Consider the following 24269-nt stretch of genomic DNA (forward strand, 5'->3'; position numbering starts at 1 on the left):
CTTTTCCAGCCTGAATGTTTCTGTGATCCTACACTTACTTTTAGAGTAGCATCAAAACCCTTTGACCTTCCTGGCTGGCTGTTATAAATACTGTTTATAAATACTACTTGCTGGTTGTTAGGAAGGGAAGAGGGAGATGTTTTTTTTCCAGATGACAATGATCATCACATTGGCTGGGAGTGTTCCTCTAGTTCTAAAATCCCCTCACACCAGGGGCATGCAAAAGGGGATAGGTCTCTGTTACATAAAACTTAAGAGTCCAGAGGGAAGACAGGGATACAAATATGAGGAAATAGCTGTGCAGTGTTGGGCAGTGTCAGTGTCCAGCTGCTCACACCTTTTCAGAAAGGCGCTGTAGTAAAGACAAATGTGGAAGATGCCTTGCAGATGTTTACAAGTGAGTGCTTTCCAAGCACAAGGAGGAGTTCTGAGAGGAGGTGTGAAGATGATTACCTCAAGGCAATGATCAGTGGAGGTCTCAGACCTTTTTTTGCAGTGTTGATGATGTCTTGCTCAGGAAATGAAGCTGCCCATTTGCTCCTGGGTCATCCTGCAGCGCGAGTCAGAGTGTTTTGCAAACACCAAGGGATTCATTTACATGAAACCAAGTGCTAGGGAGCAGACATACAGAGAGGGTTTTCCTGAGTGCTAATTAACTGTGTGCACTTTGAAGTGATTAAGGCTTAGGCTGAATTTCTTTTTTTTAATTACTGAAATTTGATGTAGAACTTAGATGACACTAGTGGCTCAAAGCTTTGATTTGACTTGATTTGCACATTGCAAATGTTCCACAGTGATACCCAGACTTGGGTATGCAGACCATAGATTCATAGAATGGTCTGGGTTGGAAGAGACCTTAAAAACCATCTAGTTCCAAGCGCCCTGCTGTGGGCAGGGACACCTCCCACTAGACCAAGTTACTCAAATCCTCATCCAGCCTGGCCTTGAACACCTCCAGGGAGAGTGCATCCACAGCCTCCCTGAGCAACCTGTTCCAGTATCTCACCACTCTTGCTATGAATTTCTTCCTATCTCCAGTTTAAATCTGACCTCCTCAAGCTTAAATCCACTCCCCCTCATCCTATCACTACAAGTCCTTGTAAAAAGTCTCTCTACAGATCTCCTGTAGCATCAGGTACCAGAAGGTTGCTATAAGGTCTACTCAGAGACTTCTCCAGGCTGCTCTTGCAGCCTGTCCCCATAGGAGAGGTTCTCCAGCCCTGTGATCATCTTTGTGGCCTCCTCTGGCCCCGCTCCAGCAGCTCCATTTTCCTCATATGCTGGGAGCACCAAAACTGAAGGCAGTGCTGCAGGTGAGGTCTCAGCAGAGCAGAGGGGCAGAATCCCCTCCCTGTCCTACTCTCAGTGCTTTGGATGCAGCCCAGCACACATCTGCCTTCTGGGCTGCCAGTGACCATTGCTGCCTCATGGGAAATTTCTCATCAGCTGACACCCCCAAGTCCTTCTTGGGACAGCTCTTGAGCCACTCCTTTTCCTAGCCCTGTATTTGTGCTTCAGCCCAGGTGTAGGACCAACTCTAGTGGAAAGGTGTTCCCTGCCAATGGCAGTGGGGTTGGAATTAGATGGTCTTTAAGGTCACTTCCAACCCAAAGCAATCTATGAGTCTATGAAATCTGTGTACTAAGTCTTCCTAAGAGATGCATGTATGAAAAGCAGTACTGCTATGGAACAGTAAGTCACAGGGAAAAACTCCTCAAGTGTCCTGATATGTGCTCTAGCCTTTGGAGAGTCCTTCAGGAGGGACCCTCACATTTTCTAATCCTCCAATTTTCTAAATCCATTTTAATTCTAATGAACATAATTTAGGAAGAGTAGAAAGATGCAGGAAAGCTGCATCACTTCAAAAAGGACATCTCATGCTACCATTGATTTGTCCACTTAGGTGATTATAAGGGAAAGGACCCTTTAAGTGTCAGTTCTGTTGAATCATTAAGCACCACTATGTTGTTCATTTCTTGATCTACCACTTCTGGTACTGTCAGCTGTGGGCACTGAAAAAAGAGAGCTGTTTCCTGTTGAAAAAGATGGTATAATACTTAGGCAATGATTTCTTTTCCATAGGTTTGTTGCTGGGAATTTGTCTTTTAAAACATCTGTAAAACTCTTAAGTGGAAGGGTTTTCAATAAGTGAGTTGAACAAATTGATTTTTTTTTTTTCCCATGTTGCCTTTTGGCCCCAAAGGAGGCATAGCAGTACCCACAGCAAAGGAGTAAGTGTAGCCTTGGCTGCTAACTTGGAAGTCTTGTGCCTATCACTGGAGAACAAACTGCTTCCTCTCCACATGCCTTCAGAAGCTTTTCCTTTAGTGCCTTTGCTTAGTGGATCTGTTAGCAGCTGGCTCCAGAAAGCCTCAGTTTGGTTTTCTCCTGAGATTTCTTCTTTTTGCCAGACATTCAAAGCATGTGATGAGGTTTGGTCAGGCTGCTTTCCATGCACCTTATATGCACTCCAGACACCTCTATTCTGCTCTGGTGAGACCTCTCCTGCAGTACTGCATCCTGGTCTGGAAGCCCCCAACTCAAGGAGGTCATGGATCTGATGGAGAGGATCCAGAGGAAGCCACAAAGATAATCAGAGGGCTGGAGCACCTCTCCCACAAGGACAGGCTGAGAGAGTTGGGGCTGTTCAGCCTGGAGAATAGAAGGCTCCAGGGAGACCTTAGAGCAGTATTTTAGTATCTGAAGGGGACCTACAGGAAGGCTGGGAAGGGGCTGTTGTGATAGGACAAGGGTTTTGAAACTAGAGGAGGGGAGATTTAGATTAGACATTAGGAAGAAGTTCTTCACTGTGAGGGTGGTGAGACACTGGAACAGGTTGCCCAGGGAGGTTGTGGAGGCTTATCCTTGGAAGTGTTAAAGACTAGGCTGAATGAGGCTTTGGGCAACCTGGTCTAGTAGGAGGTGTCCCTGCTCATGGCAGAGGGGTTGGAACTAGATGATCTTTGAGATCCCTTCCAACTCAAACCAGGGTTCGTATATGCAGTGTAGATCAATGAATAAAATGTGTCGTATTCAGAATGAAGATGTAAAGTAACCATTTTCATGCCTTAGATTAACTATTTCCTTCCATTTAATGCTTTTCTTTCTGAAATAAGTGTTATGGTTAAACACTGACCTCAGAGTACATCATGTCCTAATAATAAATACATATTTCATAGAATCCTAGAATGGTTTGGGTTGGAAGGGACCTCCAAAGGTCATCTAGTCCAACCCCCCTGCAGTGAACAGGGACATCCTCCACTAGATCATTTCATATAAATAAATAAATACATATTTTTGTACTTAACTTCAAACCTACATTACTTACATTGTGTTTCTGGAGTTTAATAAAACAAACAGAGCCATTGAAGACATTTGACTGTAAAATGGACATTGAAGTGTACAGACAACTATTAACAGGTTTTAATCTGTAGCATTAAGGTTGCATTTCAGTCTTACAAGGAGCATCTGAGGGAGCTGGGGGTTGTTTAGCCTGGAGAAGAAGGGGCTGAGGGGAGACCTCATTGCTCTCTATGACTCTCTGAAAGGAGCTTGCACAGTAAGGTGGGGGTTGATCTCTTCTCCCCTATATCAGAAGGAAAAGAAATGGCCTGAAATTGTGCCAGGAGAGGTTTAGGTTGGAAATTAGGAACAGTTTACTTCCTGCAAGAGTGGTCAGGTATTGGAACAGGCTGCCTGGGGAGGTGGTGGAATCGTGGAATCGCCATCCCTGGAGGTGGTGGAATCGCCATCCCTGGAGGTGTTCAAGGAACCTGTGGGCATGGCACTTAGGGACCTGGTTGGGTTGGTGATTGGACTGGATGACCTTGGAGTTCTTTTCCAACCAAAACAATTCTGTGATTCTATGAAATGTGAAGGATTTGCTGTTTCTGCAGCGAAACAAGAGGATAAAAAGGCTTTTCTTGCAATCCACATCACTCTCCCTCCTAGCAGGCTCCCGCTCACGGGGTGTGCACTTGCAGCCTGCCTCCACCTGGAAAGCTGTTGTACATTCATACCTTTGTACTGTGTGGACTGCTCTCCTACCCTTACACACATAGCAGTGTTTCATTCTTGATCTGCCTGCACACTGACAGGAGCTGGTGCTTTTCCTTCTCTCCTCCAGCCAATACCAAAGCCCGCAGCAACGAGTTTGCTGAGAAGAACGGACTGCCGAGATACGACTACGTCCTGCACCCACGCACCACTGGCTTCACCTTCGTGGTTGAGCGTCTAAGGGAAGGTAATGCTGCTCTCCCTTTAGCTTCCTTTGAGGCACTGAACCTCAACCAAGCTGTAGAAGCATTGGAAGCATAGAATCTTAGAATGGTTTGAGGTGGAAGGGACCTCCAAAGCCTATCTAGTCCAACCCCCTGTAAGCAGGGATGTCTTCTTCTAGATCAGGTTGTTCAGAGCCTTGTTGAGCCTGACCTTCAATATTGGGACCTCTTCCACTAGACCAGGTTGCTCAAGGCCTCATCTAACCTGGGCTTGAACACCTGCAGGGACGGGGTCTCAACTACCTCCCTGGGCAACCTCTTGCAGTGTTCTACTTCCCTCAGGGTGAAGAACTTGTTCACAGGCTCACAGGATGGTGGGGGTTGGAAGGGGCCTCTGGAGATCTTTGAGTCCAACCCCCTTGCCATAGCAGGACCATAGAATCTAGCACAGGTCATACAGGAATGCATCCAAATGGGTCTGGAAAGTCTCCAGGGAAGGAGACTCCACAATCCCGCTGGGGAGCTTGTTCCAGAGCTCTGTAACCTTCACAGTGAAGAAGTTCCTCCTCAGAGCCTCCTATGCTGTAGTTTACATCCATTACCCTTTGACTTATCACAGGGTGCAACTGAGCAGAGCCTGTCCCCTCCCTCTTGACACCCAAATGTTCCTAACATCCAATCTAAATCTTCCCTTGTCTAATTTCAAACTATTGCCCCTTGTCCTGTCACTATGGGCTTGTGTAAACCATCCCTCTGCAGCCTTCAGGTCTTTTCCAACCAAAACAGTTCTAGGATTCTATGATGCTGTGTAGCTGCAGCAAGTCAGCTGCCCAGTGCTGCCAGCTCTTTCAGGTGCTGCTTGGTAGAGTGGTGGGTAGGAGAACATGTACTACTTGCTTTTTACCTGCAGAGGCTCTTCTATCCCTGTGTTAATCTGGGGGCAGAGATGGAGTCTGTGTTATGAGGGAAAGAGAGTACAGGGGCCTGATTGCTGGTTAGATCAAAGTGTCTGTGGGTGGCTTTGGGAATGGGCCTTGTGATGAGATTTGAGGCCACAATGGTCTGACAGTTAGGTGATAATGCTGTGGCAGTGAGTCCAATACGAAGGAGTGAATGTCTGCAGGATATAGAGAATCACAGAATAGTAGGGGTTAGAAGGGACCTTTGGAGATCAACCCTGCTGCCAAAGCAAGATCACCTAGGCAGGCCACAACGGAATGCATCCAGATAGGTCTTGAAAGTCTCAAGAGAAGGAGACTCCACAACCTCTCAGGTCAGCCTGTTCCAGGGCTCCAGCACCCTCACAGTAAAAAAGTTTTTCTTCATCTTGAGGTGGAGCTTCCTGTGTTCTAGTATGTGTCCACTGCCCTTCATCACAGGGCATGACTGAGAAGAGGCTGGCCCCATCTTCTTGACACCCACCCTTGTAACCATTCATCAGATCCTCTCTCAGCTTTCTCCTCTCCAGACTAACCAGCCCGATGTCTCTCAGCCTTTCCTCATTGGGTAGGTGTTCCAGTCCCTTCATCCTCCTTGTAGCACTCCCTTGGACACTCTCCATTAGTTCCTTGTCCCTGTTGAACTGGGGAGCCCAGAACTGAACACCATACTCCAGATGTGTTCTCACCAGGGCAGAGCAGAGCACATGCATGATTGAAGAACACAAACCTGTACAGCAGATACTAAGTGAGTTATTTATAGGCTTGTTCTTTGGGGAGAAGTGATTCTAGATCATTAACACATGCTGGTTTGCCTGACTGCCAAGGGAAGAAGGCTAAAATTATTCAAAAGAATAAAGACCTGCTGGTTGTTTTCTCTTGCTGGAATCCTTCCTTGGATTTTAGAAGCAGAGCTGGCTTGCATTTTACACGATTCCTACTAATCTGATCTCCTGAAATCGCCATAAACATGCTGTGTCCAGCTGGACCACATATCAATTTGACCCTGTTTTTGTTAGACATTAGATAGTGGACATCTCATTTTTTCCTCTTGAATGTTTCTTACTCAATTTGCTGTAGTGAAAAAAAAAAATTGCCACACACGATTTCAAAAGCTTGTTTTACTTAAAGCTTGTCAGCACTAGGTTAACCTAGTCCATAATAATCTTTCTAGCCTGGAATAAATTTTCAGTTGAAGAAATGTTTTCCACTCATAACATTATCAACTTACTGAAAAAAAAAAAAAAAAAAAAAAACAGAAGGGATTCTGTGTTTGCTGCAGGATGGAGCTTTGTGGTCATGCAGTCATTTTTCTGATGTTATAAAAATGCTTTTCCTTACTGCATGAGACATCTATGCAAAGGAGGCTGCTGGATTCTACAAAGGGAAATATATGAGGCTGATTAACTGATTTATGTACTACAAAGCTGGGTAAACCCCCCAAAACATTCCAAGATTATTATTTTTTTTTTTTTAAATCATTCAGGTTGGAAAAGACCCTTGAGATCATCAGGTCCAGCCATTAACCCTACTCTACCAAGTTCACCACTGAACCATATCACTAAGTGCCACATCTAAACAGCTTTAAACACATCCAGAGATGGTGACTCAACCACCTCCCTGTGCAGCCTGTTCCAATGCTTGGCTGCTCTTTCAGTGAAAAAATTATTCCTAATGTCTAGCCTAAACATACCCTGGTGCAGCTTGAGGCTGTTCCATCTTGTTCTAGCACCAATTACCTGTGAGAAGAGACCAGCACCTACCTCTCTCTGTTGTCCTTTCAGGTCGCTGTAGAGGGTGATAAGGTCTCCTCTCAGCCTCCTTTTCCTCAAATTAAGCAGCCTCAGTTTCCTCAACTGCTCTTCATCAGACTCTAGGCCCTTCATCAGTTTAGTTGCTCTTGTTTGCATCCTGTTCAGCATCTTAATGTCTTTCTTGCACTGAGGTGCCCAAAGCTGAAACCTGTACTCGAGCTGTGGCCTCACCAATGCAGAGTACAGGGGAACAGCACTTCCCTGCTCCTGCTGCTTATACTATTCCTGACACAAGCCAGGATGCCACTGGCTTTCTTTTTCACCTGGGCACACTGTTAGTTCATATTCAGCCTCTACCCCCAGGTCTCTGGACAACTTTTCAGCCACACTAGGTTGAGACAACTCTTAACACCAGTCTAGACTGGGGGAGGATGAGATTGAGAGCACCCTGCAGAATAGGACTTGGGGGTACTGGTGGGTGAGAAGCTGGTCTTGTGCCAGCTACGGGCACTTGCAGCCCAGAAGGCCAATGGCAGCCTGTGCTGCATCCAAAGAAGTGTGGGCAGAGAAGGAGAGAGGAGATTCTGCCACTCTGCTCTGCTGTGGTGAGACCTCACCTGGAGTGCAGTGTCCAGCTCTGGGACTCCCAATAAAAGAGAGACATGGAGCTGCTAGAGTACCACCAGAGGAGGGCCACAAAGATGATCAGAGGGCTGGAGCCCCTCTCCTGTGAGGACAGGCTTGAAAGAATTGGGGCTGTTCAGCCTGGAGAGGGGAAGGCTCCAGGGAGACCTTAGAGCTGCTTTGGATATCTAAAGGGGACCTATGGGAAGGCTGGGCAGGGACTGTTCAGAAGAGCCTGTTGTGACAGGATGAGGGGCACTGGTTTGAAACTGGAGCAGGGCAGATTTAGGTTGGACATCAGGAGGAAGTTCTTTATGGTGGTGAAATACTGCAACAAGCTGCCCAGGGTTGTGGTTGAGGCCCCATCCCTGCAAAAACATTCAAGATCACACTTGATGTGGCCCTGGGCAGCCTGACCTAGTTGGAGGTGTCCCTGCTGACTGCAGGGGGGTTAGGTAAGATGACTGTTGAGGGTCCCTTCCAACCCAATGCAATCTGTGAGACTGTGACTTTTTTTGTACTATTAGAATGACTCTTTTCCAGTTGTAGTTTGTGATACCAGCAGTCATAAACCCAGGGTTGTTAAGAAGATGGTGTTAACATAAGTCTCAGTTTATGGACTGCCCTAATGCTACAGTAGTAGCAATACTCATAAAAATTAGGCTTATTTAGTTTTTGTTTTCTGCTCCTAAGTGCAAGCACAAAGCAGTGTGTGTGACTTTACCATGCAGGAGGGAGTGGTGGAGAAGTTAACATCATATTTGCGTCTTTGAAAGTATTTTTGTGCAGAGATGACAACCTTATTGCCCTGTAGCTCTCCCATGAATACAGTTTGGCTCCTGGCTGTTTTCCGTTCCTGAGGCTCAAGTCTCTTTTTCTTCAGGCCTGAGTACATTATTTTGCTCCAAAAATAAGTTGATGAAGAGAGAGCAAAAATGTCCTTAGAAGTTTAACTGCTTTTTGAATGTTGAAAATACTAATGTGATTTGGCAAGGACCATGATTAATATGCATCACAAGCTGTAGCATGCAAGACTCACCTGTCACTACATAAAACTATTAGTGACCTTTCTGAATCAGAAATGAAGACTCAGGAAAAGGCAACCTTCAGTAAAACATTCCTCATGTCTCTACAGGGGAGTTTCTTCCTAGAGGAAGCAGTACCTGCACCCTGCCAGCATGATCCCACCAGATATCAGTCTTTTGAGTGCCATAGGTGGCAAAAAGTTCTGAACCATGTCAATGGGTTTTTGCCAGTCATGACCAGCATTCAAACTCCTTTTCCTGCCTTCTTGCTCTTATCTGGTCATTGTTTCACCTATTTGATCTCTTTTGCCCACAGATGCTGCTGGGGGGGGTTGTAAGTCATTGATTAGAGATTATAGGAGCTTAGGTTGGAACAGACCTCAGAGATCATCTACTCCAACTCCCCTGCCATGGGCAGGGATGACTCTCAACTAGATTTGGTTGCTCAAGACCTCATCCAACCTGGCCTTAAACATCTCCAGGGGGAGGACATCCACAACCGCTCTGAGCAGCCTATTCCAGTGCCTCACTACCCTCATACTGAAGAACTTCTTCCTCAGATCCAGTCTAACCCTGCTCTCCCTCAGCTTCAAACCATTCCCCCTTGTCCTGTCTCTAGACACCCTCATGAAAAGTCCTTCTGCATTCTTCCTGTAGCATCTAAGTATTGGAAGGCAGCTCTAAGGTTCCCCCAGAGTCTTCTCTTCTCCAGGCTGAACAACTCCAAGTCTCTCAGCCTATCCTCATAGTAGAGGCGCTCCAGCCCTTGCAACATCTCTGTGGCCCTCCTCTGGCCTCATTCCAACAGTTCTACATCCTTCTTATGCTGGGGACACCAAAACTGTATGCAGTGTTGGAGGTGGGGTCTCAAGAGAGCAGAGTCATGAGCCAGAATCCCCTCTCTTGCCCTGCCAGCCACATTCCTCTTGCTGCAGCCCAACACACAGCTGCCTTCTCGGCTGCATGAGGGCACTGCTGGCTCATGGGGAGCTTCTCCAGATGAAGGATCTAGATACTTCTGTGAAAGGACAGGAGGTTAATCAGAAATTAAGTCTAGGTTTTCAGGCCTGTCTGTGTTTTTATGAAATTTTTTTTTTCCAAGGTCCCAAATGACCTGGAAAGTTCAGATGGCTTGAATGTCCAGTGTCCAAGAGATGGAAATGAATCCTAGTTGACTTGATTCAATATTGTCTGGATTCCTTGAACTCCCTATCTTATCTTGGCACAGTGTCTGTAATTGTAGCCAAATAGTCTGTCAAGAGAAACTAGTTGCTTACAAATGTTTTCTTAAAATTGCTTCATGGCTTCTGGCGATTTTCTCAGGACTAAATAAACAGGAAGGGTTAAGCCAGAGCTAAGCTTTTTAAAGCCTCATTAGGAGATTATTCATACTTTTGCAGACAGTCATTTCTGTCAACATTCAATATTCACTGACCCCTTTGTGACACTTCCTATCTATCCATCAGCAATCTTTAATCATAGAATCCTAGAATGGTTTGGGTTGGAAGGGACCTCCAGAGGTCATCTAGTCCAGTCCCCTCTGCAGTAAGCACTGCATCAGGTTGCCCAGAGCCATGTAGAGTCTGACCTTGAGTATCTCAAGGGATGCAGGGTCACACAGGAACACATCCAGATGGGTCTTGAAAGTCTCCAGAGAAGGAGACTCCACAACCTCTCTGGGCAGCCTGCTCCAGGGCTCCAGCACCCTCATGTTGGAGATGGGATCTCCTGTGTTCCAGCTTGTACCCACTGTTCCTTGTCCTATCATTAGGCACCACTGAAAAGAGCCTGGTGCCCTCATCTTGACACCCACCCCTCAGACGTTTATAGACATTAATACGGTCCCCTCTCAGCCTTCTCCTCCCCAGACTAAACAGCCCCAGGTCTCAGCCTTTCTTCAGAGGAGAGATGTTCAAGTCCCTTCATCATCCTCTTGTGTGTAACAGAGGTACAGGACACGAAAGGCCCCACATCAAATGACATTCAAGGTTGGATCTATTGTTTTAACATAAGCTACCCCCCACCTTTTTGGGACTGGTTTCTGACTCCCAGAGTGATGCTGGGATACTGCCAAAAGTTCTGTTGGGTTTTGGTGGGGCTGCAGCTTGCACACTGAGCGGCACGGCCATCTCTCAGAGCAGCTCCTGCCTGCTGTTGTGCTGGTTGCTCAGGGCATGTGTAAACCAAAAGCAGTCTGTTTTGGAAATACAAAAATACAAAAATGGCCACATGAGCATTGACTTTAGGTTCTCAGTCAACTAATTCCCCCCTATATGTCAGCTGGATTTTCAGAGATTAAACAGCAGCTGTAAATCATGGCTCCTCAATGTAAGGAAATTCTTTCTTCACAGGTTTCTGTTGGGTTGGTTTGGTTTGATTTGGTTTGGTTTTTTTCACCCCTGTGGATGTGTGCCTCCAAGAGTCATGTTCCTATGTAGACTCAAATTAACTCTTGTGAAAGACCTTGGAGCAGTTTTGAGCTGAAAATGCAGTATTGGAGCTTCACTGGTTGTTTGAATTTGTGCTTGTGAACTTGTGGCACTGGTGAGGCTGCACCTTGAATACTGGGTTAGGTTTTGGGCCCCTCGCTGCCAGAAGGATATTGAGGGGCTGGAGAGTGTCCAGAGAAGGGCAGTGAAGCTGGTGAAAGGTCTGGAGAACAGGGCTGGGGAGGAGCAGCTGAGGAAACTGGGGTTGTTTCATCTGAAGGAGAGGAGGCTGAGGGGAGACCTCCTTGCTCTCTACAAGCCCCTGAAAGGAGGTTGAAGTGAGCTGGGGTTTGGTCTCTTCTCCACAGTGTCAAGTGATGTCATGAGAGGAAATGGCCTGAAATTGTGCCAGGGGAGATTTAGATTGGAGATTAGGAAAAATTTCTTTACTGAAAGGGTGGTCAGGGATTGGAACAGGCTGCCCAGGGAGGTGGTGGAGTCACCATGCTGTATGAACATGGCACTTCAGGACACGGTTAAATGGCAGTGGTGGTCTTAGGTTGGTCGTCAGACTGGATGATCTTAGAGGTCTTTTCCAACTGAGACTGTTCTATGATTCTATTCCATGAGAATCAAATCCTGTGCATTAAATAGCAAAGCCTTTGGTACAGAAATATCCAAGTCCAGCTCGCAGGCTTTTTATTTCTTTCGTGTGTTGGTAGAAAATTCATAACCAATTAGTTAATTTACAAACAAACCAAACCCAAACAACAACCAAGACCTTGTTCCAAGCAGCACTTTTATCACCAGGCACATCGCAAAGTTCAGCGATGCAGAAAATCAGATGCAAGCTGTTGTGCTTTCTTATGAATGCTGACAGTTGCCTCTGGAATCTGGGATATGGGAAAGGGCAGCTTGACTTTTTCCAGACCCATCTTAACTGTTGATGATTACCATACCTTGCAAACATCTGCAGGTGTTGGCTTTGACCTACTCCTCAGAACGAGCACAAGCTTGCTGGTAGCTATTTGCTGGCCTTCAGGACACGCTGAAGTTTTTGTTGCTCTCCCCCAGTCAGACCAGATGTGGCTAACACCACAACAGACTGGAATTTCTAACATTACTGGGATGCCTGAAGTGATGAGGAGGGAGGTGTCCGAGTCACATCTCTGCATCATTAGGTATTTAAATATGTTAAGTATGTATATACACTCAAGGTGCACCAGGGGAGGTTTAGGTTGGATGTTAGGAAAAATTTCTTTCCTGCAAGAGTGGTCAGGGATTGGAACAGGCTGCCCAGGGAGGTGGTGGAGTCAAGAAACCTGTGGCCATGGCACTTTGGGACATGGGTTACTGGCCATGGTGATGTCAGGCTGGTGGTTGGACTTGATCTTAGAAGTCTTTCCCAACTTTAATGCTTCTATGAGTCCTTTTGTCTCACTGGAGCAGTTCTACACTATTGCCTCACCTTTGTGGCAAACAGTCCATCGTAAGAGTCATAGAATGGTTTAAGTTGGAAGGGACCTTAAAGATATCTGGTTCCAACCCCCCTGCCATGGGCAGGGACACCTCCCACTAGCCCAGGTTGCTCAAGGCCTCGTCCAACCTGGCCCTGATCACCTCCAGAGAGGGGGCATCCATAACCTTCCTGGGCAACCTGTTCCAGTGTCTCACCACCTTCACTGGAAAGAATTTCTTCCTAATCTCCAGTCTAAATCTGCCCTCCTCAAGCTTCAGTCCACTCCCTCTCATTCTATCATTACAAGCCGTTGTAAAAAAGTCCTTCCACAGCTCTCCTGTAGCCTCCCTCAGCTACTGGAAGGCTGCTTTGAGGTCTCCCCAGAGCCTTCTCTTATCCATGCTGAACAGCCCCAACTTTCCTGGCCTGTAGGGACCATCTTTGTGGTCACTTCTGGACCCACTCTAGCAGCTCCATGTCCCTCTTATGCTGGGGGCACCAGAACTGGACACAGTGGAGGTCTCACAGGATCACCTTTTCAGTCCTCCTGCGAAGGACTGGGTTTTTCCACACCATTCTTTCTGCCCATCCTTCCCTCTTTCCATCCATTGCCTCTTCTGAGAGGGAGCACAGCCTTTCCCTGGGAGCTTTGTGGTGGATCAGTGTCAGAATCACTGCCACCTTGATGCATTGTTGTTTGTGTCACTTACACATCTAATGGCAGTCACCAGAAATATTGCAGGTTTTATCTTCTTGAGCCTATCAAGATCCACCTACTGAAATAATCTCTCCACGCTCTGATGTGTGAGTCAGGGCTTGCAGCAAGCAGACAGACCATGCAGGAGATCATTTTCCTTTTACCTCCACGCAGGTTATTAAGAGTTGCTGTGGTAACCATGTTACAAAGTTGTTATTTGCCAGCAGTTACCCCACAGTGGTATTAAGAGTGGTATTAATGTTGTGCCTTAACTCAGAACATGAAGTGTCTGTGGCAGTGATGGGGTAATGTTTGGCAAACGTGGGCTTTGTTAATTGCTTCAGCCGGAGGCCCGGAATGATGTTAGCTCATCAGATCCTGAAATGAGGCTTGGCTGCAGCTGAGCTCAGGAAAAATGAGCCCCCCACCTCGAATGCTGTGTCCAGTTCTGCTGTCCCCATCAGAAGCAGCACACGGAGCTGCTGGAGTAAGGCCAGAGGAGCACTACAAAGGGGATGCAAGGGCTGGAGCAGCTCTGCTGTGAAGATAGGCTGAGGGAGCTGGGGGTGTTCAGCCTGGAGAAGAGTCCAGGGGGACCTTATAACTGCCTTCCAATACCTGAAGGGATCCTACAGGAAGGCTGGAGAGGGACTTTGCATAAGGGTGCCTACAGACAGGACAAGGGGGAATGGTTTGAAGCCGAGGGAAAGGAGGGTTAGACTGGATCTGAGGAAGAAGCTCTTCAGTATGAGGGTAGTGAGACTCTGGAGTAGGTTGCCCAGGGAGGCTGTGGATGCCTCCTCCCTGGAGGTGTTCAAGGCCAGGTTGGATGAGGCCTTGAGCAACCAAGTCTAGTTGAGAGTCATCCCTGCCCATGGTGAGGAGGTTGGAGTAGATGATCTCTGAGGTCTCTTCCAACCTGAGCCATTCTGGTTGGTGAATTCTGGTGAAAAATGATTGCTCAGTAACAAACAGAATTATTTTCTTCTGAACTGAGCAGATGTTTCTGCTTTCTTCTTTTAATCCTACATTGCCTCCTCTTCAAGATGTTTTTACAAAGAATCTTTCTGATTGGTTCTGCTTTTTGGCTGGGTGGTGAATTGCAAGTGTGTGCAGCAAGGTGTAGCTGCTGGTCCAGGCTTGGTCAGCATTCTCTCTGGGAGTGTGTTTGGAGAGGTCATTTGACTGCCATGTTGGTGTGGTTTGTGTTTTCCTATAGTGTCACTCACAGCAGCACAAGGAAGCTTAGCACAGGGTCTTGCAGTACTCTTGGTGCTCCCCTGAGCCTGTATGAAGCACCAAGCAGTCCATTTGGGGGTTGTTCGCTGCACTCCTTTGTGACAGGCTCAGTACTAATAAAGTTCTTTACAAAGAGAGTGGTGAAATACTGGAAGAAGTTGTCCAGGGGTGTGGTTGAGGCCACATCCCTGGAGACATTCAGGGTCAGACTTGATGTGGCCCTGGTAACCTGCTCTAGTTGGAGGAGTCCCTGCTGACTGCAGTGGGGTTGGACAAGATGACCTTTGAGGGTCCCTTCTAACCTGATTTGGGTCTGTGTTGGAGTACTGAGCTTTCTGGTTGTATTTAAAGGCTTAGGGCTTCAGGACAGGCCATAGATAATGAGTCTGGGGTAAAGCTGAAGTTTATCAATTACTGCTCTTCCTTGTCAGCCACTGATCCATGACTTTGCAGGTGATATTGGCTAGCTTGGCAGCCTAGTTAATTATTGCTGAAGTTGAAATTAATTCCTATAAGCAGAGGAACAATATTGATACCTATTTATTTCATGTGGCATTACCAGCTGCTTCACAGCCTACCCATTTCTTGGGTCTTTATTAGTAGAGGAGGTAATTGCTTTTAGCTTTCCTGAGGTAAGAGATTAAGGGAGGTTCTCCTCCCTCTCTGCTCTGCCCTAGTGAGGTCCCACCTGGAATAGTGCATCCAGCTCTGGCCTCTCCAGTTCAAGAGGGGCAGGAATCTACTTGAGAGAGTTGAACAGAGGGCTACCAGGATGCTGAAGGGACTGGAGCACTGCCCTGTGAGGAGAGGCTGAGAGCCCTGGGGCTGGTTAGTCTGGAGAGGAGGAGACTGAGAGGGGATCTGATCAATGTCTGTCAATATCTGAGGGCTGGGGGTCAAGAGGAAGAGGACAGGCTCTGCTCAGTTGCACCCTGGGATAGGACAAGGAGAGATGGATATAAACTATAGCACATGAGGTTCCACCTCAACATGAGGAGGAACTTCTTCACTGTGAGGGTCACAGAGCACTGAAACAGGCTGCCCAGAGAGGTTGTGGAGTCTCCTTCCCTGGAGACTTTCAAGCCCCATCTGGATGTGTTCCTGTGTGACCTGTGCTAGATTCTATGGTCCTGCTCTGCCAGGGGGGTTGGACTCAAAGATCTCCAGAGGCCCCTTCCAACCCCCACCATCCTGTGAGCCTGTGAACTTCAGCTATGAGATGATGCTTCCTGATGTGTTTTATTAGCAAAATAGTAGCATTTACAGGCTGAACAGACTCATCCCAAATCGTGGTCCCTTTGTGGAGGAGATTCTCAGTCGTGTTTGATGGATTCTTCCCTCCTCCACTTTTTGCAGATGCTAGCTGTTTTCATTTCCAGCTGTGTTCAAGTTGTTGTAAATGTATTTTGTCTGTTCCTGGTGTCACTTTTCTAGATGAGTAATTGCTGACAGAAGGGAAGGTCGTGGAGTATCGTTTCAGTTACTGGAAATGTTTGAATTCTCAAGCTGTTCAGATATCCCCAAATCTCTGTGATAATAACAAAACCTCGGCTTCAAGCTGTACAAAGGGAGGTTTAGGTTGGATATTAGGAAAAATTTCTTCACTGAAATAGTGGTCAGGGATTGGAACAGGCTGCTCAGGGAGGTGGTGGAGTCACCATCCTTGGAGATATTCAAAGAACAAGCAGATGTGGCACTTCAGGACATGGTCCAGTGGTCGTGGAGGTGTTGGGTAGAGGGTTGGCCGTGATCTTAGAGGTCTTTTCCAACTGGAATGATTTTATGATTCTAAACCTTTCAATCCCCTCTACTTTCAAAATGTGCTGCTGTATCATTAAACCTTAAGAAGCTGCTGCAGCTTCAACTCTTCTTCCCTTTGCCTTGCTCCCCATCCCCTGCCATGATTCTCAGGGTGTACCAAAAGGAGCCCAGCAGCTTCCCTTTCTGAGCCAACTCTGGTCCCTGAGCTTGGCAATCACTTGCAAGGCTCTGCTTGTGTCCTTCTCTTCTGTGTCAGCTGAGATGCTGAGAGCAGTGCCATGTTCACCAGTTCTGGATGTTGCTATGGCTCCCATAGTGAAAAACACACCAGGGCAGGGGAGCTTGGGAAAAATTGTAGTAGAGTAGAAATGCTTTTTAAAATAGATTTTTATCAAAATATAAACTTCAGCATAAATTCGACTCTTCAGCTCAGTCATCACCATATCTGTAATCTGAAGTATTGCAGTCTTTGGGACTTACTTTCTCAACCTTTTCCTGAACTGAAGGATTCCGGAGGGCAGGAAGTAAGGTCCTGGCTCTCAGTGTTCTCACTCAACCAATGGCCAATCCTTGACATCAGTCCAGGCTGCAACAACACTCCAAGTGTGGCCTCACCAGTGCTGAGCACAGGGGGATGATCATCTCCCTGTTCCTGCTGGCCACAGTGTTTCAAACACAAGCCAGGATGCCACCGGCCGCCTTGGCCACCTGGGCACACTGCTGGCTCATATTTAGTCAACTATCAACCAATACCCCCAAGTATTGTTCCAATCACTGGTCCTTCACTGTGCTGCTCTGAACAGAGACAGACCATCTTGGTGGTTCTAGCTTTGCACAGACAGTAAGGACATGCATTAAGGAGAAAAGTACAGCATGCACAATAAGTAAAAAGAAGAGAAATAATTTCAGAACTGCTCCAGAGACTGGAATTTGTGAGCAATGGCACATTTGCATTGCCTGGAAGTTGCTATGGGTACTGATGTTGAAAAGCCAAACACAGAAAGGGCAGACCTTAGGGACATTAAGTCCCATTTAAAATCCTGTAAGAATTAGTGTTCTTTCCATCTGCTTGGGAGCTTTTGAAAAATCATCCCTCAAAAGGATTCTTTCCTAAGTGCTCTCCAGGTTCATCCTGTCAGCAGCACCACTGTGACTTAACCAACCCTGCTCCTGCCTTCACTTTAAAAAAAAAAAAAATCCTGCCAAAAACCCCAAAAGCTTTCTGTCTGTCTTGAAACAATCATTCCCTGGCATAGTAGCATTGCTGCAGCAGGTAGCAGTTAAGCTGCAGCTGCCTCAAGCAGTGCACTTTGCATGTACACAGCATTGCAAATATTTAATAAACCTGTTCATAATGCATTCCAAACCATGCTGAGAGGTGGGGGGGGAGGTTCACCAGTGTATTTATGCTACCTGTGGAGCTAACAAATTCAGTTAACATTGCACACTGAGCCATGCAGGTAAGCCTGCACTCCAAGTATACACAGAATTCCTGATACCTAATGTCAGCCTTCTACATCAGGAGAGAAGGAACAGGTTGCCCAAGGAGGTGGTAGAAGCCTCATCCCTGGAGGTTTTTAAGGCCAGGCTGGATGTGGCTGTGAGCAACCTGATGTAGTGTGAGGTGTCCCTGCCCACAGCAGGGGGGTGGGAACTGGATGATCCTTGAGGTCCCTTCCAACCCTAACAATTCTAGGATTCTATGATTCTCTTCCTTGAAGGGATACATTCTCCTGACTTCCAGTCTTGTGCCTTTCTGTATCCTGGCACATGTTGTAATCAACCAGCAGCATATTCTTGTTTCATGCCTTCTTGGTTGTTTGGCAGTGGACAGCACAGAATTCATTAAAACCAAGCAGCTAAATGCTGGTAGAATAAAATGAGCCTGTGACTCAAATGCTGGGGGTTTGCCTGTATGTTGAGAGTCACAGATTACATTGGTTTGGAAGGGACACTCAAAGGTCATCTTGTCCAAGCCCCCTGCAGTGAGCAGGGACATCTCCAACTACATCAGGCTGCCCAGAGACACATCCAGTCTGATCTTGAATGCCTCAGGGGATGGGGCCTCAACCTCATCCCTGGGCAGCATGTTCCGGTGTTGTGTCCATACTGAACTGTGTATATGTAGAGGGCTTTTAGTGGCTGATTACTGTCTTGGTTAGACTCTGGAATAGGCTGCCCAGGGAGGTTGTGGATGCTCCCTCCCTGAGGGTGTTGAAGGCCAGGTTGGATGAGACCTTGAGCAGCCAAGTCTAGTTGAGAGGTGTCCCTGCCCACAGCAGGGAGGTTGGAGCAGAGGATCTGTGATCCTCTGAGGTTCCTTTCAACTTGATCAATTCCATGATTCTTGGCAAACTGTCCAGGATGAGGATTGCGTTCTAAAACCTCATTAATACATTTAGAGGAAACAAATCTTCCTTAGCCTTTGAGAGTTTATGCAGGAAGGATATACCCACCATGATTTTTAACCAGCTAAAGGGTTCTACTCTGGCCTCTGAGCATGACCACACAAGGGCTGCTTTACACTCAGGCTGAAGAGTTTGTGGTAACAAAGCCAGCATGGATTTCAGGTGGCCATGACTGTGAGCAAAGTGAGCTCACTCAGCCTGCAAAATATTCTGGGACATCCCCAAGCCAGCCTGGCAGTGCTGCTCAGGATGAGTTTCACTGGCTTCTTGCTAGAGGTCCATTACTGCCTCTGAGCTGGTGGAGAGGAGGAACTCAACAGAGTAGGTACACATCACTTGGAAACCATTCCAGGATCCACTGTGGCGATGCTCTGTCTTCATCTCCAAGTAAAGTGACCTCCTAAAGCACTGCATCTTTCTGGACCTTTGGGAAAGGTTGTTTCCAGCAAGAGTGGTCAGGCATTGGAATGTGCTGCCCAGGGAGGTGGTGGAGTCATCAACCCTGGATGTGTTTAAAGGTGGTTTGGATGTGGTGCTTGGGGATGTGGTTTAGGGGTGAACTTTGTAGAGTAGGGTTGTTGGTTGGACTTGGTGATGCTGAGGGTCTTTTCCAACCTGAATGCCTCTGTGATTGTGTGATCTTTTTAAAGTAAAGCAGGGGGAAAGGGGTGGACATTCAGATTGCTTAACTAGATGCTGAGAAACAGATTTTTAAGAAGTGAGATTGAATGCAGCCCTCTTGTGGTGCATGCTTCAGAGTGAGAGAACAAATGGCTTTTGCCAGCTTGCTATTCCCTTTGCTCAGAATGACAAACTTCTAACAATTTAATGCTTTTCAGTTGCAAAGCAAAGGAAAGGGGGGAAAAACGTCAGACTAGAGAGCAGGGTTTTCAGGTTGATTTGCTATGCAAGAAGCTGTGAAGTAAGTCCCATAAGCTGTTGTGTTTTCTGTGAAGGGCCCAGGAGAGGTAAATGTGAGGAAATGAGCTGTGTCTGTATCTAGGAGGAAGGTGGAATTTGGGAGTATCTGCCTGTGACTCTGGAAGCGTTGCCTTGGTTTCCCAAAATTCCACAGTAGCTCTTTTACAGCACTTGTCTCAATGTCAGCCTCTCAAAATATTTTGCTATCCACAAACCCCTTCCTTAAACGTTTTCATTGGTTTAGTAGAAGAGCTGTGACAAACATGAAAAGATGGAAGTAGTGGAGGAAGGAAGAAAGGGAGGAAGGGAAGGAAGGAAGTGAGAAAAGGAGGGAGGGAGAAGGAGAGGAAGGAGGGAGTGAGGGAGGAGGGAAGGGAGAAGGAAGGGAGGGAGGAAGGAGGGGGGGAGGGGAGGGAAGAGTGGGGGGAGAAAGGAGGGGAGGGAGGGAGAAAAGGAGGGATGGAGGGGAGGGAGGGAGAAAAGGAGGGATGGAGGGGAGGGAGGGAGAAAAGGAGGGATGGAGGGAGGGAGGGAGAAAGGAGGGATGGAGGGGAGGGAGGGAGAAAAGGATGGAGGGGAGGGAGGGAGAAAAGGAGGGATGGAGGGGAGGAAGGGAGGGAGGAATGGAGTAAGGAGGAGGGGAGGAAGGGAGGGAGGAATGGAGTAAGGAGGAGGGGAGGAAGGGAGGGAGGAATGGAGTAAGGAAGGGGGGGAGGAAAGGAGGAGGGAGAAAGGAAGGGAGGAGGGAAGGAGGAAGGAAAGGAAGGAGGGAAGTAAAGAAGGAAAGGAAGGAAAGAAGGAAGGAAGGAAGGAAAGGTAAGGAAGGAAGGAAAGTAGGTAAGGAAGAAAGGATGAAAAGAAGGAAGAGGAAAGGAAGGAAAGTAGGTAAGGAAGGAAGGAAAGGAAGGAAAGTAGGTAAGGAAGAAAGGAAGAAAAGAAGGAAGAGGAAAGGAAGGAAGGAAAGGAAGGAAAGTAGGTAAGGAAGGAAGGATGAAAGAAGGAAGAGGAAAGGAAGGAAAGTAGGAAGGAAGGAAGGAAAGGAAGGAAAGTAGGTAAGGAAGAAAGGATGAAAGGAAGGAAGAGGAAAGGAAGGAAGTAGGTAAGGAAGGAAGGAAGGAAGGAAAGTAGGAAGGAAGAAAGGATGAAAGAAGGAAGAGGAAAGGAAGGAAAGTAGGAAGGAAGGAAGGAAAGGAAGGAAGTAGGAAGGAAGAAGGATGAAAGAAGGAAGAGGAAAGGAAGGAAAGTAGGTAAGGATGGAAGGGAAGGAAAGTAGGAAGGAAGAAAGGATGAAAGAAGGAAGAGGAAAGGAAGGAAAGTAGGTAAGGAAGGATGGAAGGGAAGGAAAGTAGGTAAGGAAGAAAGGACGAAAAGAAGGAAGAGGAAAGGAAGGATGGAAGGGAAGGAAAGTAGGTAAGGAAGAAAGGACGAAAAGAAGGAAGAGGAAAGGAAGGAAAGTAAGGTAAGGAAGGAAGGAAAGGAAGGAAAGTAGGTAAGGAAGAAAGGATGAAAAGAAGGAAGAGGAAAGGAAGGAAAGTAGGTAAGGAAGGAAGGAAAGGAAGGAAAGTAGGTAAGGAAGGAAGGAGAAAGAAGGAAGAGGAAAGGAAGGAAAGTAGGAAGGAAGGAAGGAAAGGAAGGAAAGTAGGAAGGAAGAAAGGATGAAAGAAGGAAGAGGAAGGAAGGAAGAGGAAGGAAGGAAGGAAAGGAAGGAAAGTAGGAAGGAAGAAAGGATGAAAAGAAGGAAGAGGAAAGGAAGGAAAGTAGGTAAGGAAGGAAGGAAAGGAAGGAAAGTAGGTAAGGAAGAAAGGATGAAAAGAAGGAAGAGGAAAGGAAGGAAAGTAGGTAAGGAAGGAAGGAAAGGAAGGAAAGTAGGTAAGGAAGAAAGGATGAAAAGAAGGAAGAGGAAAGGAAGGAAAGTAGGTAAGGAAGGAAGGAAAGGAAGGAAAGTAGGAAGGAAGAAAGGATGAAAAGGAAGGAAGAGGAAAGGAAGGAAAGTAGGAAGGAAGGAAGGAAAGGAAGGAAAGTAGGTAAGGAAGGAAAGGAAGGAAAAGGAAGGAAGAGGAAAGGAAGGAAAGTAGGAAGGAAGGAAGGAAAGGAAGGAAAGTAGGAAGGAAGGAAGGAAGAAAGGAAGGAAGAGGAAGGAAGGAAAGTAGGAAGGAAGGAAGGAAAGGAAGGAAGAGGTAAGGAAGGAAGGATGAAAGGAAGGAAGGAAAGGAAGGAAAGTAGGTAAGGAAGGAAGGAAAGGAAGGAAAGTAGGAAGGAAGGAAAGGAAGAAAGGAAGGAAGAGGAAAGGAAGGAAGAGGAAGGAAGGAAGGAAAGGAAGGAAAGTAGGAAGGAAGAAAGGAGAAAGGAAGGAAGAGGAAAGGAAGGAAAGTAGGAAGGAAGGAAGGAAAGGAAGGAAAGTAGGAAGGAAGGAAAGGAAGAAAGGAAGGAAGAGGAAAGGAAGGAAAGAAGGAAGGAAGGAAGGAAAGGAAGGAAGAGGAAGGAAGAAAGGAGAAGGAAGGAAGAAGGAAAGGAAGGAAAGTAGGAAGGAAGGAAGGAAAGGAAGGAAAGTAGGAAGGAAGGAAAGGAAGAAAGGAAGGAAGAGGAAAGGAAGGAAAGGAAGGAAGGAAGGAAGGAAAGGAAGGAAGAGGAAGGAAGGAAAGAGGAAGGAAGGAAGGAAAGGAAGGAAAGGAAGGAAGGAAGGAAAGGAAGGAAGGAAGGAAGGAAAGAAGGAAGGAAGGAAGGAAGGAAAGGAAGGAAGGAAGGAAGGAAGGAAAGGAAGGAAGGAAGGAAAGGAAGGAAGGAAGGAAGGAAGGAAAGGAAGGAAGGAAGGAAGGAAGGAAGGAAAGAAGGAAGGAAAGGAAGGAAGGAAGGAAGGAAGGAAAGGAAGGAAGGAAGGAAAGGAAGGAAGGAAGGAAAGGAAGGAAAGGAAGGAAGGAAGGAAGGAAGGAAAGGAAGGAAGGAAAGGAAGGAAGGAAGGAAAGGAAGGAAGGAAGGAAGGAAAGGAAGGAAGGAAGGAAAGGAAGGAAGGAAGGAAGGAAGGAAGGAAGGAAGGAAGGAAAGAGGAAGGAAGGAAGGAAGGAAAGGAAGGAAGAGGAAGGAAGGAAGGAAGGAAGGAAAGGAAGGAAGGAAAGGAAGGAAGGAAGGAAAGGAAGGAAGGAAGGAAGGAAAGGAAGGAAGGAAGGAAGGAAGGAAGAGGAAAGGAAGGAAGGAAGGAAAGGAAGGAAGGAAGGGAAGGAAGGAAGGAAGGAAGGAAGGAAGGAAGGAAGGAAGGAAGGAAGGAAGGAAGGAAAGAAGGAAGGAAGGAAGGAAGGAAGGAAGGAAGGAAGGAAGGAAAGGAGAAGGAAGGAAGGAAGGAAGGAAAGGAAGGAAGGAAAGGAAGGAAGGAAAGGAAGGAAAGGAAGGAAGGAAGGAAGGAAGGAAGGAAGGAAAGGAAGGAAGGAAGGAAGGAAGGAAAGAAGGAAGGAAGGAAGGAAGGAAGGAAGGAAAGGAGGAAGGAAGGAAGGAAGAAAGGAAGGAAGGAAGGAAGGAAGGAAGGAAAGGAAGGAAGGAAGGACGAAAGAAGGAAGGAAAGGAAGGAAGGAAGGAAGGAAGGAAGGAAGGAAGGAGAAGGAAGGAAGGAAGGAAGAGGAAAGGAAGGAAGGAAGGAAGGAAGAGGAAGGAAGAAAGGAAGGAAGGAAGGAAAGGAAGGAAGGAAGGAAAGGAAGGAAGGAAGGAAGGAAGGAAAGGAAGGAAGGAAGGAAAGGAAGGAAGGAAGGAAGGAAAGGAAGGAAGGAAGGAAGGAAGGAAAGGAAGGAAGGAAGGAAGGAAGGAAGGAAGGAAAGGAAGGAAGGAAGGAAAGGAAGGAAGGAAGGAAAGGAAGGAAGGAAGGAAGGAAGGAAGGAAGGAAAGGAAGGAAGGAAGGAAGGAAGGAAGGAAGGAAGGAAGGAAGGAAAGGAAGGAAGGAAGGAAGGAAAGGAAGGACGGAAGGAAAGGAAGGAAGGACGGAAAGGAAGGAAGGAGGGAAAGGAAGGAAGGAAAGGAAGGAAGGGACGGAAGGAAGGAAGGAAGGAAGGAAAGGAAGGAAGGAAGGAAGGAAAGGAAGGAAGGAAGGAAAGGAAGGAAGGAAGGAAGGAAAAGGAAGGAAGGGAAAGGAAGGAAGGAAGGAAGGAAAGGAAGGAAGGAAGGAAGGAAAGGAAGGAAGGAAAGGAAGGAAGGAAGGAAGGAAAGGAAGGAAGGAAGGAAGGAAAGGAAGGAAGGAAGGAAGGAAAGGAAGGAAGGAAGGAATGGAAGGGAAGGAAGGAAGGAAGGAAGGAAGGAAGGAAGGAAAGGAAGGAAGGAAAGGAAGGAAGGAAAGGAAGGAAGGAAGGAAAGGAAGGAAGGAAGGAAAGGAAGGAAGGAAGGAAAGGAAGGAAGGAAGGAAAGGAAGGAAGGAAAGGAAGGAAGGAAGGAAAGGAAGGAAGGAAGGAAGGAAAGGAAGGAAGGAAAGGAAGGAAGGAAGGAAAGGAAGGAAGGAAGGAAAGGAAGGAAGGAAGGAAAGGAAGGAAGGAAGGAAAGGAAGGAAGGAAGGAAGGAAAGGAAGGAAGGAAAGGAAGGAAGGAAAGGAAGGAAAGTAGGAAGGAAGGAAAGGAAGGAAAGGAAGGAAGAGGAAAGGAAGGAAGGAAGGAAGGAAGTAGGAAGGAAGGAAGGAGAAAGGAAGGAAGAGGAAAGGAAGGAAGGAAGGAAGGAAAGAAGGAAGGAAGGAAGGAAGGAAAGGAAGGAAGGAAAGGAAGGAAGGAAGGAAGGAAAGTAGGAAGGAAGGAAGGAAGGAAGGAAGGAAGGAAAGGAAGGAAGGAA

General features: G+C 46.9%; 1 protein-coding gene across 1 annotated transcript in view; it reads left to right on the top strand.

Moving 5' to 3' along the window:
* The window catches only part of LCLAT1 (lysocardiolipin acyltransferase 1), a 101765-nt gene that overhangs the window by 25381 nt on the left and 52115 nt on the right, over positions 1–24269 (top strand). The window contains exon 4 of the mRNA XM_054398317.1: positions 4127–4243. Coding sequence (XP_054254292.1) covers positions 4127–4243 — 117 coding nt within the window. The remainder of the gene's footprint in view (positions 1–4126; positions 4244–24269) is intronic.

The sequence above is a fragment of the Indicator indicator genome, chromosome 2 (genome assembly GCF_027791375.1).
Source record: "Indicator indicator isolate 239-I01 chromosome 2, UM_Iind_1.1, whole genome shotgun sequence".
Classification (NCBI taxonomy): domain Eukaryota; kingdom Metazoa; phylum Chordata; class Aves; order Piciformes; family Indicatoridae; genus Indicator; species Indicator indicator.